The sequence below is a fragment of the Staurois parvus genome, unplaced genomic scaffold (genome assembly GCF_062004578.1).
Source record: "Staurois parvus isolate SC_StPar_1 unplaced genomic scaffold, SC_StPar_1.0 ptg000299l, whole genome shotgun sequence".
In the NCBI taxonomy this organism is placed as follows: Eukaryota; Metazoa; Chordata; class Amphibia; order Anura; family Ranidae; genus Staurois; species Staurois parvus.
Window position 1 is genome coordinate 19723573 of NW_028318095.1, and position 16603 is coordinate 19740175.

The 16603-nt window shown below is 41.4% G+C and overlaps 1 protein-coding gene across 1 annotated transcript in view; it reads right to left on the reverse strand.

Moving 5' to 3' along the window:
• SEZ6 (seizure related 6 homolog) overlaps positions 1–16603 on the reverse strand; it is an 864418-nt gene that overhangs the window by 209475 nt on the left and 638340 nt on the right. Inside the window, exon 4 of the mRNA XM_089682996.1 lies at positions 4919–5111. Within this exon, the coding sequence (XP_089539122.1) occupies positions 4919–5111 (193 nt within the window). The remainder of the gene's footprint in view (positions 1–4918; positions 5112–16603) is intronic.

Here is a 16603-nt window from a genome sequence, read left to right on the forward strand (position 1 = left end):
AGAATTAGATTATAACGGGATAGACAGATCAGACAGGGGTCAGTACTTATTGGTGGGTGGAATGGGGAAAGATGGGGGAAGGCTATGGCAGATGATAAGAAGGTTCTCATGTTACAAACAACCAGTGGAATTGGTACCATTTGTATGAAAATAAAAAATATGCAAAATACGTGTGAACAAAGTGTCAATCAATTAAAGTGTTCACCAATGCCAGAAGTCTGCCAAGCAAAATAGGTGAGTTGGAAGCTTCGGTCCACGAAGAGAACTATGATTTAATTGGTATTGCTGCATCTTGGCTTCACTCTTCACATGCCTGAGTCATAAATATTCCTGGCTCTGTTCTCTTTTGCAGCGACAATAGGAAAGGTGGTGGTGTCTGTCTCTATGCGAGAAGTGATCTCAGAGCGAGTGTGAAAGAGGACCTAGATGACGGAGAGTGTGATGAGGCTGAAGTATTATGGGTGGAACTGCACATGGGAGTGTGTACTACAAAGGTAATCATTGGATGAGGAGGTGGAGACTCAGCTCCTTGCACAAATCGAAAGGGCTGCAAAGGTTGGGACAGTGATAATAATGGGGGATTTTAACTACCTGGAAATTGACTGAAGTAATGGTACTGCAGGAACAGTTAAAGGGCAAACATTTTTAAACCTACTACAGGACAATTTTATGGTACATAGAGGCCCCAACTACGAATGATGCTCTGCTGGACCTGGTAATCTCAAACCATGCAGAGTTTATTACGAATGTCAATATAAAAGAACATCTGGGTAGCAGTGGCCATAATATGATTTCATTTATTGTTAGCTGTAAACAGCGAGCACATGCGGGAAAAATAAAAATGCTCAATTTTAAGAGAGCTCATTTTCCAAGGCTGAGAGCTGCTCTCCAAGACTTAGACTAGGAGGGAATATTGGCATCAATGAACACAACACAGAAATGGGAGTTCTTCAAAAAGACTATATGTGAACACACTGAAAAATATATTCCGATGGGCAACAAGTTTAAAAGGCTAAAAATCAAACTTATGTGGCTTACGACCAAAGGTAAAAAAGCTATAGATAATAAGAAAAGAGCTCTTATTAAATATAAAAATGAAGGAATGCTATCATTGTTTAAATATTACAAAGAATATAGCAGAATCTGCAAAAAGGAAATAAAAGGCCGCAAAAATTGAAAACGAACTATGGATTGCAAAAGATAGCAGGACAAACCCACAAAAATTCTTCAAATACATTAATAGTAAAAAGGTCCGGTCCGAGCATGTAGGCCCTTTACAAAATAGAGTGGGTGACTGAGGACAAAGAAAAGGCAAATTTATTAAATACCTTCTTCAGCTCTGTGTATACAAAGGAGCATGGGGGAGCTCTTGTTCATAATGGGCATGGCATTGACACAGCTCCAGATGATCCACATTGGCTCACAACTGATATGATCCAAAAATATTTGGACAGAATAAAGGTGAATAAAGCACCTGGACTGGAAGGCATACACCCACTGGTCCTTAAAGAATTGAGCTCTGTCATTTCAAAGCCATTGTTTCTAATTTTTAGGGACTTTTTAATGACTGGCATAGTACCACTGGATTGGCATAAGGCCAATGTGGTGCCAATAGTTGGGAAGATACTGGAGAGTTTATTAAAAGACCACATAGATGAGTTCTTGCTGAAAAAAATATTTTAAGTAACAGACAGCATGGATTCACGAAAGAGAAAAGTTGTCAAACAAATCTGATATCTTTTTTTGAGGAGGTGAGCAAGATCTTGGACAGAGGGGTGGTGGTGAACGTGGTATACTTGGATTTTGCAAAAGCATTTGACACAGTTCCCCACACGGCTAATTTGTAAGGTAAAGTCTACGGGTTTGGAAAAATCAGTATGTAAATGATAGAAACCAGGCTAAAAGATCATATTCAAAGAGTAGTGGTTAATGATTCATACTCTGAATGGTCTAGGGTTGTCAGTGGTGGACCCCAAGGTTCGGTGTTGTTACCCTTACTTTTTAATATATTTATAAATGATATAGGGTCTGGGATTAAAAATCCCATTTCAGTCTTTGCAGATGACACCAAGCTGTGCAGTGGATTAACATCCTTACAGGATGTCTTCAATTTACAAGCCAACCTCAATGCACTGTTTAATTGGGTAACTATGTGGCAAATGAGGTTTAAAGTTTATAAATGTAAGGTAATGCACTTGGGGGCTAAGAATATGCATGCATCATACATACTAGGGGGGGGGTACAACTGGGGGAATCAATGGTGGAGAAGGATCTGGGAGTTCTGGTAGATCACAAGCTTAATAATGGCATGCAATGCCAAGCCGGGGTTTCTAAAGCAAGCAAAATCCTCTCTTGTATTAAAAGAGGTATAGACTCCAGAGAGAGAGAGATATCATTTTAACCCTTAAAAATCATTAGTAAGACCTCATCTGGAATATGCAGTTCAGTTTTGGGCACCAATTCACAAAAAGAACATTGGGGAACTGGATAAAATACAGAGAAGGGCAACCAAACTGATAAGAGGCATGGAGGAGCTCAGCTATGAGGAAAGATTAGAGGATCCAGCTTTATTCTCTCTTGAGAAAAGGAGATTAAGGGGGGATATAATCAACATATATAAATACATCAGTGGTTCATATAGTGAACTCGGTGTAGAGTTATTCACCCTGAGGTCATTACAGTGGACAAGGGGGCACTCTTTACGTCTGGAGGAAAAGAATTTTAATCTCCAAATACAGAAAGGTTTCTTGACAGTGAGAGCTGTGAATATGTGGAATAGACTCCCTCAAGAGTTGGTTCTGGCCAGCTCAGTCGATTGCTTTAAAAAAGGCCTGGATTATTTCTTGGATACACAGAATATAACTGGATACTAACATTTATAGGTAAAGTTGATCCAGGGAATATCCGATTGTCTCTCGGGGGATCAGGAAGGAATTTTTTTCCCTGCAGAGGCAAATTGGATAATGCTTTGCTGGTTTTTTTTGTCTTCCTCTGGATCACCTGTGGGTATAGGAGTATAACTTTTTTTTTTTAATGGTTGAACGGTTGAAAGACTTTTGTCTTTTTTCAGCCAGACTAACTATGTAACTATGTAAGAATAGTCCAAAACAGTGACAAAAAGCTCTCAGTGCTTATAAACATCATCATAAAAGGTGCACCTGTGCTCAAAAATGTGCTCCTTAAAGAATAAAGGGGCCTCTTACCAAATGGAGATGATCTCAAGCTATAGAGATTGAATGTGGCTGGCACTCTCACTGTCAAGCCATCAGCCAATTATGCAATCACATCAACGGGATATGTGGATAAGCCCAATGGCAGCTTATGATCTAAAATATCGCTCACCACAACCATACAGTATATGTAAATATAAAGGGAGAAGCCTCATAGTGGCTTCTATGGAGATCCAATCCCAGAGGACAGCATTTTTGGGGAAACGCATCGCACGGAGTCTGAGTGTGATGTCATTATGTATCAGCATGCCAGCTGACACAGCTGGGCATTCTTGTGTTTCACTGCTAATGATGTTCAACCTGATGTAAGTGCAAGCGATACTTGATTTTACTGCACTATGAGGCTTCTCCCTTTATGCTTTACATATATGGTTGCGGTGAGTGATATTTGAGATCAAAGGCAGCCATTGGGCTCTTCCACATATCCCATCAATGTGATTGCATAATTGGCTGAAGGTATGACAGTGAGAGTGCCAGGCTGAGGCTTTGATTCCAGCACTTTCGATCTCTATAGCTTGACTATTCTTGATATGGACTTTTTTTCTTTTTAGGTGGTATTTATTATATATGAATTGTGTTATTATTTTATGTTGAGCATATTTTGCAATTTATTTTTGGTAATTTGTTTATTTATGATTTAAAGGGACAGCACTCTGTGTGTGTTCTATTTGTCACTTTAATATTCAAGATATCTAAGTTGCAGCAGTTTCTACTATTCAGTTTATTATTTTTGGCAAAGCACAGGGAACTATTTTGATACAAATCTTGTCACTAGTGGCAACTCTCCACTGCCAGAATCACTAGGAGAGTAAAGAAACTACTTACTCGATTAAGCAGCCAACTTTGTCTCTGGACAGACCGGTCATCACTCTTGCTGGTGAACAAAATTTTACAGCATTTCAGCCAGTAAGAGAAGAAAAGTTTGGGTGGCATTATACATTCTATTTAGCGAACCTGTTGTTGATGAGTTGCTGCCAGTGACAGGATCACTGGTCTGACATGGACCTAAATGTTATTGGGTTTTTGGTCCATAATGTAAAGGACAAAATACATGCTTTATGAAGATATATAGTAAACCTAAAAACTTGCCTTGCATGAAATGGCCAAAAACAACAAAATAGTAATTAAAGAAACACATTTAAAGTGCATTTCCAATTTTATAGCCAAACTGGGATAACACTTACTTCATATTTTTTACATGTTCTCATTCACATAGCACAACTTAAAAAAAATATTTACAAAATTGCTGCTTGCCATGTTAAATGCTCTTTTCTGATAACACCAGCAATGAAAAACCTACTTAGTCCTCTTTGTTTATGAAGGCACTGGGGAGTTGTGTTTGCTATAATGAACCCTGTCTGTACTGTGCTGAAAGATATCATTACCAGTAGCAAACTAGATTTGAGCACTGTCTGTCTTGACAAAGGGTTAAACATTTAGAAGCTTGCCTTTGTTCATTGTACGTCAATGGGAGTAAGCTTAGGATGTCATAAGCCTTTTTATTGGGACAGACCCTGAGCTTGTTCAGAAATGCAGTCTGCCATGGCACCTAAATGGTATGCTGTATGAATAAGAGTATTAATAAACGTATAGTAGAGTTTTCTCAAATTTAACTGCAAAAGTGGAAATACATTTTAAGCTTAAAATTGGCTTAGTTGTCCTAATCAGTGCACACGCTATTACCTTACCATGGTAATAAAACCGGAAACTGCCCAGGTTGGATGTCGGCAAACTCTGGAAACGCACCATGACTTGATTGGTTGGGCTTCGGATCACCTGGCCTCTCATCATGAAGGATTCATTGGCAAGGATTACAGGCTCGACCCCTTCAAGACTCTCCACTGTCACGGTCTCCCCTTCAGAAAGACTGATATTTTGTACCTGTAGAGAGAAAACCCGTATTAAAACTAAGCACTTTAATACGGTATAGGCTACACGAAATGATAAAGCCAACTACTTTCTTGAAATAAAAAAATCTTAGTTTTGCTGTGGGCATAAAATAGTGTTGTACATTGTGATCCATTTTTAGTTTTGTAGTCTTTTATTTAGAGCACATCAAACTCACAGGCAGTGCTGTGACCGTACAGTCTGTTCACTGTGCAGAGATCAAGCTGCGTTTAATTAAAGGCAATCTGTCATGTGTTTGGATACCTCTCTGACTTACAAGCCAGATACTTGTTTTGGGGAGCCACGTCACTCTTAGTAAAGCTAATGAGATACAACTTCACTGCCATATTACTAGCATGTGGGCCAAGAGTCAGAGAATAACTGCTGTACAGTGACATCCTGCTTAAAGTGGAGATTCCGAAAAAATAGCTAAATACACCGAACATATATGTATCTATTTGTTATTTTATCTATTAAAGCACTGATTCCCAATCTCAGTTTTCCATCACCCCCAACGAGTTTAGGATTACCTTCACTATGCTCAGGTGCTTCAGATCAAATTCAATGACTTGGTATTTATAAAAGCTTTTTTTACCCTAGGGAAATTCCAAAAACATGGCCTGTTGGGGGTACTTAAGGACTGGGGTTGGGAACCACCATGTTGGATTGTTCAAACGGTTTTAATTGATTTTGGATATCAATAAGATATCTGTGGACAAAATTGAATATAACTTTGAAACATGAGAAAAAGGATAACCAAGCAGGGAGTTATAGCAGAAGGTCGCAAGTGTCAAGGAAGTAGGCCTTAGATATCAAATAAATACTGTACATAACTACACTGTAACTGCTGGTTTAAACATTATGGTTCAAACCTGGGTCGTGAACTCATCAGAACCTTTTTAAGTAGCTAAAACAAGCAAGCTAGGAATGTTTTATGACATGACCATTTGGGAACATATGCCAAAGGTTGCCCTGCACCTTGTTTATTGTCTAGTTATAATGTGACATGCCATACTTGGTCATTTATTCCAAATTAGATATGGTGACAAGCTGCCACAATGTTAACCAACCACATTTGTACCTCCTACACAGTATAACTAACCGTTGTAAAATAGCAACTGTTAGCCAGTCCTCCCCTGGACTGGCCCATGCACATGTATGATGTGAATAAACATTTCTTTTGTTCACCATAAGAGTGTGGTCTGACTAACATTCCACAACACAAGCAAAGGACTCAAGCTATGGTTTATAGAGGTATATTTGTGGTAGCCCCCTCCAAGACTTCCTGTGAAGTTGAAGATGGGAATACATGACTGAGCTCTATTTTATTGAGGAATTACAGCTTGTTCTGCACTCCGGTGACCCAGTTTCAGCCAACAGAGGGCTGAAGATTGCTGTCTGCTGATGTCAGCTGGTACAGGCTTTGGATCGATCCTGACTTTACAGTTGGGATCCAACCAGGTGCCTGAACCGACAGCTGGCTCAGCCTCTCACCAAGCTGCTGAATGCCTAAGCCAGCTGCTCCCGCCCCCTCCACAGCCTGGTGCTTCAGTGAGTGCTGGAAGAGAAAAGCAGAGAGCTGGAGACTGACAGTCCCCATTCTCTGCTTACTGGAGATTGGGAACTGATTAATCAGTGGTCTTTGATCACTCAGTTTTTAGTCTTAGAAGCTGCGGGGGACAGATGCAGCATTGGATGGATGCTGCATCCATCTAGGTGAGTATAAATGGAGAAGTACTTGCTAAAAGTGTTACTAAACCCAGGACCCTGCATTCACTCTATCTGGTCAGAAGATGGAAGTGCAATTATTTTAGTAAATATAAATACCTTTTCTCATAGGCAGTTAGAGCAGTCTTGTGACTTCTATCAGTGTCCAGCTGAGCGCTGGTTAAAGCTTTCTGCTCTAGGAGGATTCAGAACCACTGACCTTTGTATGGACAGTACTGATTGGCCCTGTGCTGATCACATGCACTCTCACAAGAAAAAAAAACACCTCTCTAGCAATACACACCAAACGGATGTGCATGTGCAGAGTGTCTCCACACAATGTCTTATCAGGAGATAAGAGGGGGGACTGGAAGAAGGGGAGGATCAAAGAAGTCGGGATCAAACAGCATTTTTACACAATGCAGATGATTAACCCCTTAGGTTCCACAGTGAGTATAACAACCATGCTTTATTGCAGCTACAGACTGATATTTACCACATCTTCTAGAGTCAGCTCCCTGTTCTCTGCTGGTGAAGCAACAGAGAGCAAGAGACATAGCCAGGAGTCTCCATTTTATTCATTGGTGTATGGGTATATAGTGGATTTCTCTCACTGTCTACTTTAGGATCAGCATGCCTGAAACAAAAAGTGATCAGAAATTGGTTCCACGATCCCCATGAGAGCCTCTGACAAAAGGTTTAATCCTTCCTTACTCTATCTAGAGGAAGAACATTTTGGCTGGAAGTCCATTTTTATTTGTAGCCAGGATCAGGCTGATATACGCAGCAATGAAAGCTTTGAAATTGTAAAATTAATACATTTTCTGGCAGAAAATAAAAACTGCTTTTTGATTTCAGCTGGAAACATTGTATACAAGTGTTTGAACTTCAAATGGGGAAAATCAGTGTGATTCAATTCTGAAGAACAACGAAGCCAACTGGTAACCTCTATAAACCATGCAAACTGCAGCATTTCATGCTGAATTTTCCAGTCTACTGATGTGATTTAATTCTCCAACTCATGGTATCCTATTGCACATTGTAGAGCGAGACTGCTGGATTCACAGTGCCCTTTTGGATTCAGTTTGTGCAAAATATGCATTGATCAGCTTTCCACTTGGTGACTCTCTTTGGCGTCTACTGTGTTGTTCAAAAAATGTATTATTTTTATTCTTTTTACAACCATACGTATAGAATTATAAGATACACCACTGCCTACACAGCTGTTGTTAATTCTGCTGTTAAGACCATTTTCAGAGAAAACAGAGTAAGCTTAAAGATAACACGTCATAAGACAAATGTGCAGCACTACCCTCGAAGGAACCGCTGTAGTTAGTAGGTTCTTTCCCCACACAGAACAAAGGCATCTAGGCACACAGCCACAGTTCACTCACTCCATCTCAATATTCAGTCTAGAGGATGTATTTTTATGACTTATTGCTGAAAACGTGTTACTGGGGAGGACAATGGGATATGGGATACTCCAAAATGTCAAAGCACACATCTTGCAGAGGACACTTTCTTTAGGTGATAGCAACGCAGTCTTTCACTTCAAGCTGTGGAGCAGGAGAATATTAGGTATTAAATTAGCAGAGGCAACTCTTCTCCAGGCAGTAGCAACACATTGGGGTTGATTTGCTAAAACTGGAATGTGTAAAATCTGATGTAGCTCTGCACAGAAACCAATCAGCTTCCAGTTTTTTTTTTAATCAAAGCTTAATTGAACATGCCAAAGTTAGAAACTGATTGGCTGATATGCAGAGCTGCACCAGATTTTGCACCTTCCAACTTTAGTAAATCAACCCCATTGCTTCCCTCCAAACTGTAGGCCAGGAGAAAATTAGAACATTAATAGGACTTGTAAGTAGACTGGTACAGTCTAATTTGTCCACAGCTGATGACCACAGGATAGGTTTGGACAGTTATTAGGAGCAGACTGGAAAAGGCTGAGTTCTTGCAGCTGAAGACCACACGATGGATAGCATACTGGGCATACTGGAGCAATTTGAAATTTGTAACATACACAGCTGCGGACCATAGATAAACTGCAGCTCAGGTCTCTGGGCTGTACTCACGAATCCCAGTAGAAGCAAGGCCATGGGCTCAACTCCATAGGAAGTAACCCAGTCTGGTAGGCTTCTGGACTTTGCAGCCCCCTGAAGCACATGGTCCCTCTTCCTATCGGGGAAGAAGTGAACTCCCTGGACTCCAGACTATTTACCTTCCTCCCACCCATCATCTGTGCACACCTCGCCAGGGATTGGCTGGGGCAAGTTAAGAGCCCAGTCTGGGCATTTGAATTTCCCCAACCTGAGCTCTGGGAATTTCACAACATGCTCAAGAGGAATCAATGAAATGCCCAGAATATGGAGCCAAAACAGGCTAAAACAGCAGATCACAGCTCCTCTGGTTAAAGAGCAAGCCACACTAAATTTACTTAGCATACTTAACTTAGGAGCATACTACAAATATATAGCAGTTACAGTAACTCTTGACATGTATATGTGACCTAGGGACCTGCTAGGGCTTTCTTTGGATTTTGAAGGAATCTGTTTCACTCTGTATAGATATAAATCTTCTAATAGAGCCACCTGTTCCAGGGAAACTACCTAACAGGGAATTTCCTCTTTATTTAGAGAAATCACCTGCACAGAGTCCTGACCTTAACCCGATAGAACACCTTTGGGATGAATTAAAGCAGAGACTGTAAGCCAGGTCTTCTCATCCGACATCAGTGCCTGACCTCACAAATGCGCTTCTGGAAGAATGGTCAAACATTCCCATAGACACACTCCTTAACCTTGTGGACAGCTTTCCCAGGAGAGTTGAAGCTGTTATAGCTGCAAAGGGTAGGCCAACTCAATATTGAACCCTACAGACTAAGACTGTGATGCCATTAAAGTTCATGTGCGTGTAAAGGCAGGCTTCCCAATACTTTTGGTAATATAGTGTATATATTATAAATGTATTTTGCTGTTTGTCCTGATTTTGTCTTTACTACTCGCTATTCCCAAGACAGACAATGCTGGTCAACCTGCACTTACCCTTTTCCCACCCAGTCCTTGCATCCCTTTAATAAAGTCTGTATGCCCAGATGGGCAGGAAGGATTGGCAATCATGCAACACTGTGACTTCCCGTCATATCGGTCACATGAACAGGAGCTGGTCCCAGTGGCTACCTATTATTAGTGGGGACCAAGAGTTGTCTTTGACAGTAAGCACACTCTCAGCAAACAAACATCGGCCACCCAATGACGCATATGTACAGTGTGTGAACCTTATAACCCAACCCTTTGTGCCGCCGTACATATATGTCATGTGAGCTGCATCAGGTTAACAGGCATTGAACACCCTTTGTAGTCTCAGACTACCACATATGTAATTACATGTCATTGTCATTTACCTGATAATTCTGTGCTGCTCTGCATTACTCCTCACACTATTCTGTAGTAAGATCTTTTTTCCAGTCTATATTACTTCATTCTGTAATAAATGTCTAATATGTACAGAGGATGTATCTAAAGCAAAGTCAGCCTACAGCTCATTCTCCCCACACCCTTTGGTTTAATGATGACTGGCTTGCACTTTGACGATGCATGTTGTACAGACTGTATGATGAATGCTTGGCTGACGGCAATCAATAAGGGCCTCTAGCTTTCTCTGTTTGCCTAGGTCCTTCTGGCAGATCAATATCACGCAACCTTTAAAGGGCATGTTCCCACCTGGGCTCTGTAAAGCATCCCATGCCTCCTGCAGACCTCCAGCAAGCCAAAGCTGAAGTTTCTCTTGAGGTGGGGCCACAAATAAAAGGCCGTGAGCTGAATTTCTGAGGAAAGCATACCATTTGCATTCAGAAATGACAGAGAAGAATACAAAATGAAGAAACTGAAACTTTTCGTAAAAAGTTAGCTGATTTTCAAATGTTTTGTTCACCCTAGCCAAATTTAAAGGGAATTATTTATAAACGCAATACAGATTTATTGTGATGAGATTTTTTTGTTTATAGCAAAAAGTTTTCATCATTCTCTGACAGCAGTAAAGCCAATAAATCAAAATTCTGCCTATATATATTCCTATACACTCCCTTGCCACTGTGAGTGAGGAACACAGTTAAAGCATTCTCTCTTCCAGAAGTTTCCTTCTGTGATCCTCTATGTAGTGTCTGATTCCACCAAACTGATAGTTTTTTTCCTTTATTTATTCTCATGTTGCAACCTCCTCTCCCAGTGGACTGGTAAGGTCCATTGGACCCCTTTTCCATGTTCTCTACAATATTTACTGTCTCTGTCCAAGCATGAATTCTAATTGGTTCATACTACACTTTGTACTTAAGGCACATTTACATTTTATTTTAGCTTTTGTCTTCTAAATCAGGGGTTCTTAGAATTTTTAATCCAAGGACCCAAATGAAAAAAATACTACCATACTAAAATGGAAGAATAGAATTATTTCCAAAATGTCAGCAAAGTCATACAAAGATAAATAACAATGGCTATATAATACAAAAACATTTAAAATCAGAACCTTCTTCAGACTTAGTATTAACCTTTTGCAGTCCCTGTCTCTGCAGTCTCTATTGTCAAATTTTTACTGCTGTCTGTGACCGCAATGGGAAAAAACAATCCTCTCAGTTTTTCCTGGTGACGATTAACATAACAGTGGAAATCCAGAATGTTACAGCTATCACCAGAACCATACCCATATCACCATAAAGGTAAAGCTGTCCAAAGGGAACACCTGTTTTGGTGACAATTGTCTAAGAAGAGATTTCCCCTCACTTTGGTGAGATTGCCCTTCACTGTCTGTTAAAAGCAAGTAAAGGTACATCTTACAAACAGCTAAAGAAATCTGACTCCATCCCTAATCTATCCAAAACTAAAAGCAAAATAATTTTTGGCTCTAAGTAGAATTTAAAGAAATGTGTTCGTACAGGGCAGCTGATCGACTGGCATTGCCTTATTAGTTCAACCAGTAACTCTGCATGAAAAAAACTTCCTAGATGGTAACATGTCAACATGCAGTTGACACTACAGCTGGAACCTGCAGCCAGACCTCCCAAAGAGGGGTTAGGTTAGTATAACCACAATATAGTAGTATAACCAAAGGTTTTAGTGGCTGGAGACAGGGAGAGCACTGGGCTTTTTCTATAACATTAGCCTTGCAGATTGGAATTATATGTAGCACCCTCTAGTGTACATTGTTTGCTAGTGTAGTTAGAGGCTTGCTAGAAGCCTGGGTGTGAGTTAGAGAGTTTACTTCAGGTCAGGCTGGTGGGCTCTACAGGTCAGTCCTCTGGTACCTCACCCTGCTTTAGAAGCTTGGAGAAGTTTCTAGAAGACAGTAGGTGGAGGCCAGGAGGAGCGGATCTGCATATTCATGGGAGTCTGACCAATTCCAGGCAAGATGCCTTGCAGTGTGGCAGACTGGCTCATATATATGAGAGAGCCTGGTCAGCAGGGGAATCAGGTCAAAGATTGAGTACTGAGGAGTGTTGCTGTTAGCCTGTGAAGGGACCCAGGAGGAGGCGGGCACTGTCTCCAGGCTGGAGGTCGGAGGGAAGCTGACAGAGAGAGTCCACTGCCTTACAGTCCAGAAGAAGGACAGCCTGTTAGCTTGGAAGGAAACCAGCCTCGCAAAAGCCTGAAAGCAGTTCATCAAAAGCTGAAGGACACAAGGACAGTGTGAGTACCTCTACACCTCTGGGGCCTACAGGAGAGAGGGCTGCTAGGTGCTATACTTAACCAGTTCTCCCTGGGACAGTGCTGCAAGCCTGTTTCAGAATCTTGCTTTGGGATACTCTTCAAAAGACATCCAGGTGGATGGGCAGTTCTAACCGGGGCCTGAAGAGGTTCATTTAGAGGGGATCAGGTACTCCTCATAGAGACTGTGTTACTGATCTGTAAAAAAACTGTTGCCACTCCGGAGGGAGTAGAAAGTACAGGATCCTACATTTTTGTGAAGTTTGTCCTTGAAGTTTCTGTTTTATTCAAGTTGGGCATTCCATATACCCCTACACCCTATCCAAGTTGTTTACTGCCAAATAAAACAACAAAAACAAGCCCATGGACTGGTTAATGAATCCGAATGCAAGTTGGAAAATGCGTGTTGCCTGGCTGTGCAGGACATAACAGAGGCCCAAAACCAGCAGCTCCCAAGGGGGTAGCACTACATATATATATATATATATATATACAAAAATGCAGAGATGTAATCTTTTTCAAATTCTATTTATGTGTTCTTGTGATGTTAGATTAGTTGTGTGCTGGTTATTGTTTTTCTAGACATGGAGTGTGTTATCTCAGACACATGCTGTGTTGAGCTTGCTCCAGTAGGGCGTGCTAGAGATAACATTCTGTGTTAAGGATGTTTAATACCTGGCCAATCATCAGGACTGAGTAGACTGCTGGTACATAAAGAAATATTAAATATCTGGCGGTCTTCCTTTACTAGCTTTTACCCTGGTAGGATCCAAGAGTGACAACTTTCTTGTCCTTAAGCCTTAGGGTCTAGGGATATGGGAAGTTGCAAGGCTCTACCGTCCTGGGAAGAAACCTTTAATGTGGAACTTTAGTCGGAGAATTAAGTCCTGCTAGATCAATTTAAGCTGGCCATTTCGCAGGTACAGCTATGTAAATATTAAAAATAAGTGCCCAAACTGTTTAAAATCCAGTAATACACTGTCTCACCCTGCTCTGCACATGCTTACTTGCTCTTTATTAATTTAGAGGCCAATCTGCTGACAGCCTAAAGATTTACTGTTGCTCAGGACTCTGGGCTTCAGCAAAATGGCAGTCTCCAGCAAGAAGATACAGGAACAATGCTGGAGGCAGTTTACAGCACGCACTCATTTTGGTAGCATAATTGTTAATGTGGAATGTATGTTCCATGCTAAAGAATGTTATTTTATATCAGGTTGTTATGGGTAAAGTTCCACTTTAAGATACTGACTGCCATGGAGTGCTACTGTTGGAACTAGAGGAAGCTGGCTGTGATATTCCCCCACATGGAGGTGGTGAGTAGTGAGCGGGAAAGCGACACAGGAACCTTTCATTGCTATCCTGTCTTGAACTTAGATTTTCAAATACTACTTGAACCTCAGTTGTCAAGAATCCACTTTAAACTTTAGGAAAGAGAGTTTAGCCAGGATAGCCTACAGACATGTAGAAGACCAAGGGAGCCAGAAGATTGAAAGTCATGTAGAAGACCAAGGGACCTAGAAGATTAGAAAGACATGCAGAAGACCAAGGGACCCAGAAGATTAGAAAGACATGTAGAAGACCAAGGGACCCAGAAGATTAGAAAGACTTGAAGAAGACCAAGGGACCCAGAAGATTAGAAAGACTTGAAGAAGACCAAGGGACACAGAAGATTAGAAAGACATGCAGAAGACCAAGAACTATGTTTTAGGTACAAGTAGAATCTACAGATATACTATGATCACTCCACTGTTTTCTTTATCTTCTAGAAACAGTATAATGTAATCTTTTAAAATCTAAAGCAAACTCACTGCACCCATCATTCCAAGCATCCAGTGACACATTCCCTAAGGGGAATGTGTTAACATTTATTGCTAGAGATCTGAACATCAGGATTTAGTCACATATCTTGAAAATTAGTCAAAATAGTGCTCTGTATTGTAGGTATTATAAATACATTTCTAGGCTCGGAAAGGGTCATGACTTAATTACAAAGGCAATGTGCAAGGCATGGTGATGAATGGGCAAGACCACTCACCCACTATGATGTTCACAGTTTCCAACCTTGATATTTTTGTTTGGTAAAACAAAGACACAGCTGTGGTTTTTCTATAAACTTTGGCAGCAGATCAGCCTGTACTTTCAATTCTCATGATGACTAACACGTAAATAAAATATACTTTTTATTGCAACATTTATTGGAAAAAGCTAGTAGCTAACTCTCATACATTATATATCCCAAGTGCCCCTATTTGGATGCAGTCACAGCAATTTGTGAACCTTAAAAAGGTGAAATAAAAAAATATCTGTTATTAAAACATTGTCAGATTTCAGTTTAGTTTGGACAATTCTCTATGGGTTGCAAATTACCGTATTTTTCGCTCCATAAGACGCACCTGACCATAAGACGCACCTAGATTTTAGAGGAGTAAAACAAGACAAAAAAATTCTGAACCAATGGCCTGCAGACATAGTACAGGAAATGACCAGAGACTGCAGACATAGTACAGTAGATGACCAGAGACTGCAGACATAATACAGGAGATGACCAGAGACTGCAGACATACTACAGGAAATGACCAGACACTGCAGACATAGTACAGGAGATGACCAGAGACTGCAGACATAGTACAGGAGATGACCAGAGACTGTAGACATAGTACAGGAGATGACCAGAGACTGCAGACATAGTACAGGAGAAGACCAGAGACTGCAGACATAGTACAGGAGATGACCAGAGACTGCAGACATAGTACAGGAGATGACCAGAGACTGTAGACATAGTACAGGAGATGACCAGAGACTGCAGACATAGTACAGGAGAAGACCAGAGACTGCAGACATAGTACAGGAGATGACCAGAGACTGCATACATAGTACAGGAGATGACCAGAGACTGCAGACATACTACAGGAGATGACCAGAGACTGCAGACATACTACAGGAGATGACCAGAGACTGCGGACATACTACAGATGACCAGAGACTGTGGACATACTACAGGAGATGACCAGAGACTGCGGATATAGTATAGGAGATGACCAGAGGCTGCGGACATAGTACAGGGGATGACCAGAGACTGCAGACATAGTACAGGAGATGACCAGAGACTGTGGACATACTACAGGAGATGACCAGAGAATGCAAACATAGTACAGGAGATGACCAGAGACTGCAGGCACAGTATAGGAGATGATCAGAGACTGCGAACATAGTACAGGAGATGACCAGAGATTGCGGACATAGTACAGGAGATGACCAGAGACTGGGGATATAGTACAGGAGATGACCAGAGACTGTGGACATAGTACAGGAAATGACCCGAGAATGCGGACATAGTACAGGAAATGACCAGAGAATGCGGACATAGTACAGGAGATGACCAGAGACTGTGGACATACTACAGGAGATGACCAGAGACTGTGGACATAGTACAGGAGATGACCACAGACTGTGGACATAGTACAGGAGATGACCAGAGAGTGTAGACCTTTGGAGGGGGGGGGTGCCCGAATTTGACAGGTACCCGTTCCCACTTCAGCAGAGTTGTCATCCCCCCTCCCTCCCTGTAGTCTTGTGGGACACGTGACAGGTCCTGCAAGACTACAGGGCCATTCACAAAGCACAGCGCTTCTTGCGCATGCGCAGTGGGCACCCGGCTGTGAAGCCGCAAGCTGTCCCATCCGGGTGTCCACACTGAAGATGTTGGCACCAGGGAGAGATGACGGCCGATGGAAGCAGGACACCACTGTACCAAGGAACAGGTAGGATGGAGGAGCTGGTTCTTCTGCACAGTAGAATCGAGCGGCTGGCCCGGTATTCTAACACGGCGGCGGCAGGAATACCGGGCCGGCCACTCCATATTCACTCCATAAGATGCACAGACATTTTCCCCCCATTTTTGGGGAAAAAAGTGCATCTTATGGAGCGAACAATACGGTATACTTCTTTTTAATTATCAGAAATGTTTTGTAAATGTGTAATAAAAACATAAAATGTCTATCTTGTCAGAACACACATTAGTAAGTAAAACTGCACAATGAGGTGGATTTTCTAAAGGCTAATAGACTGCACTTTGCACAT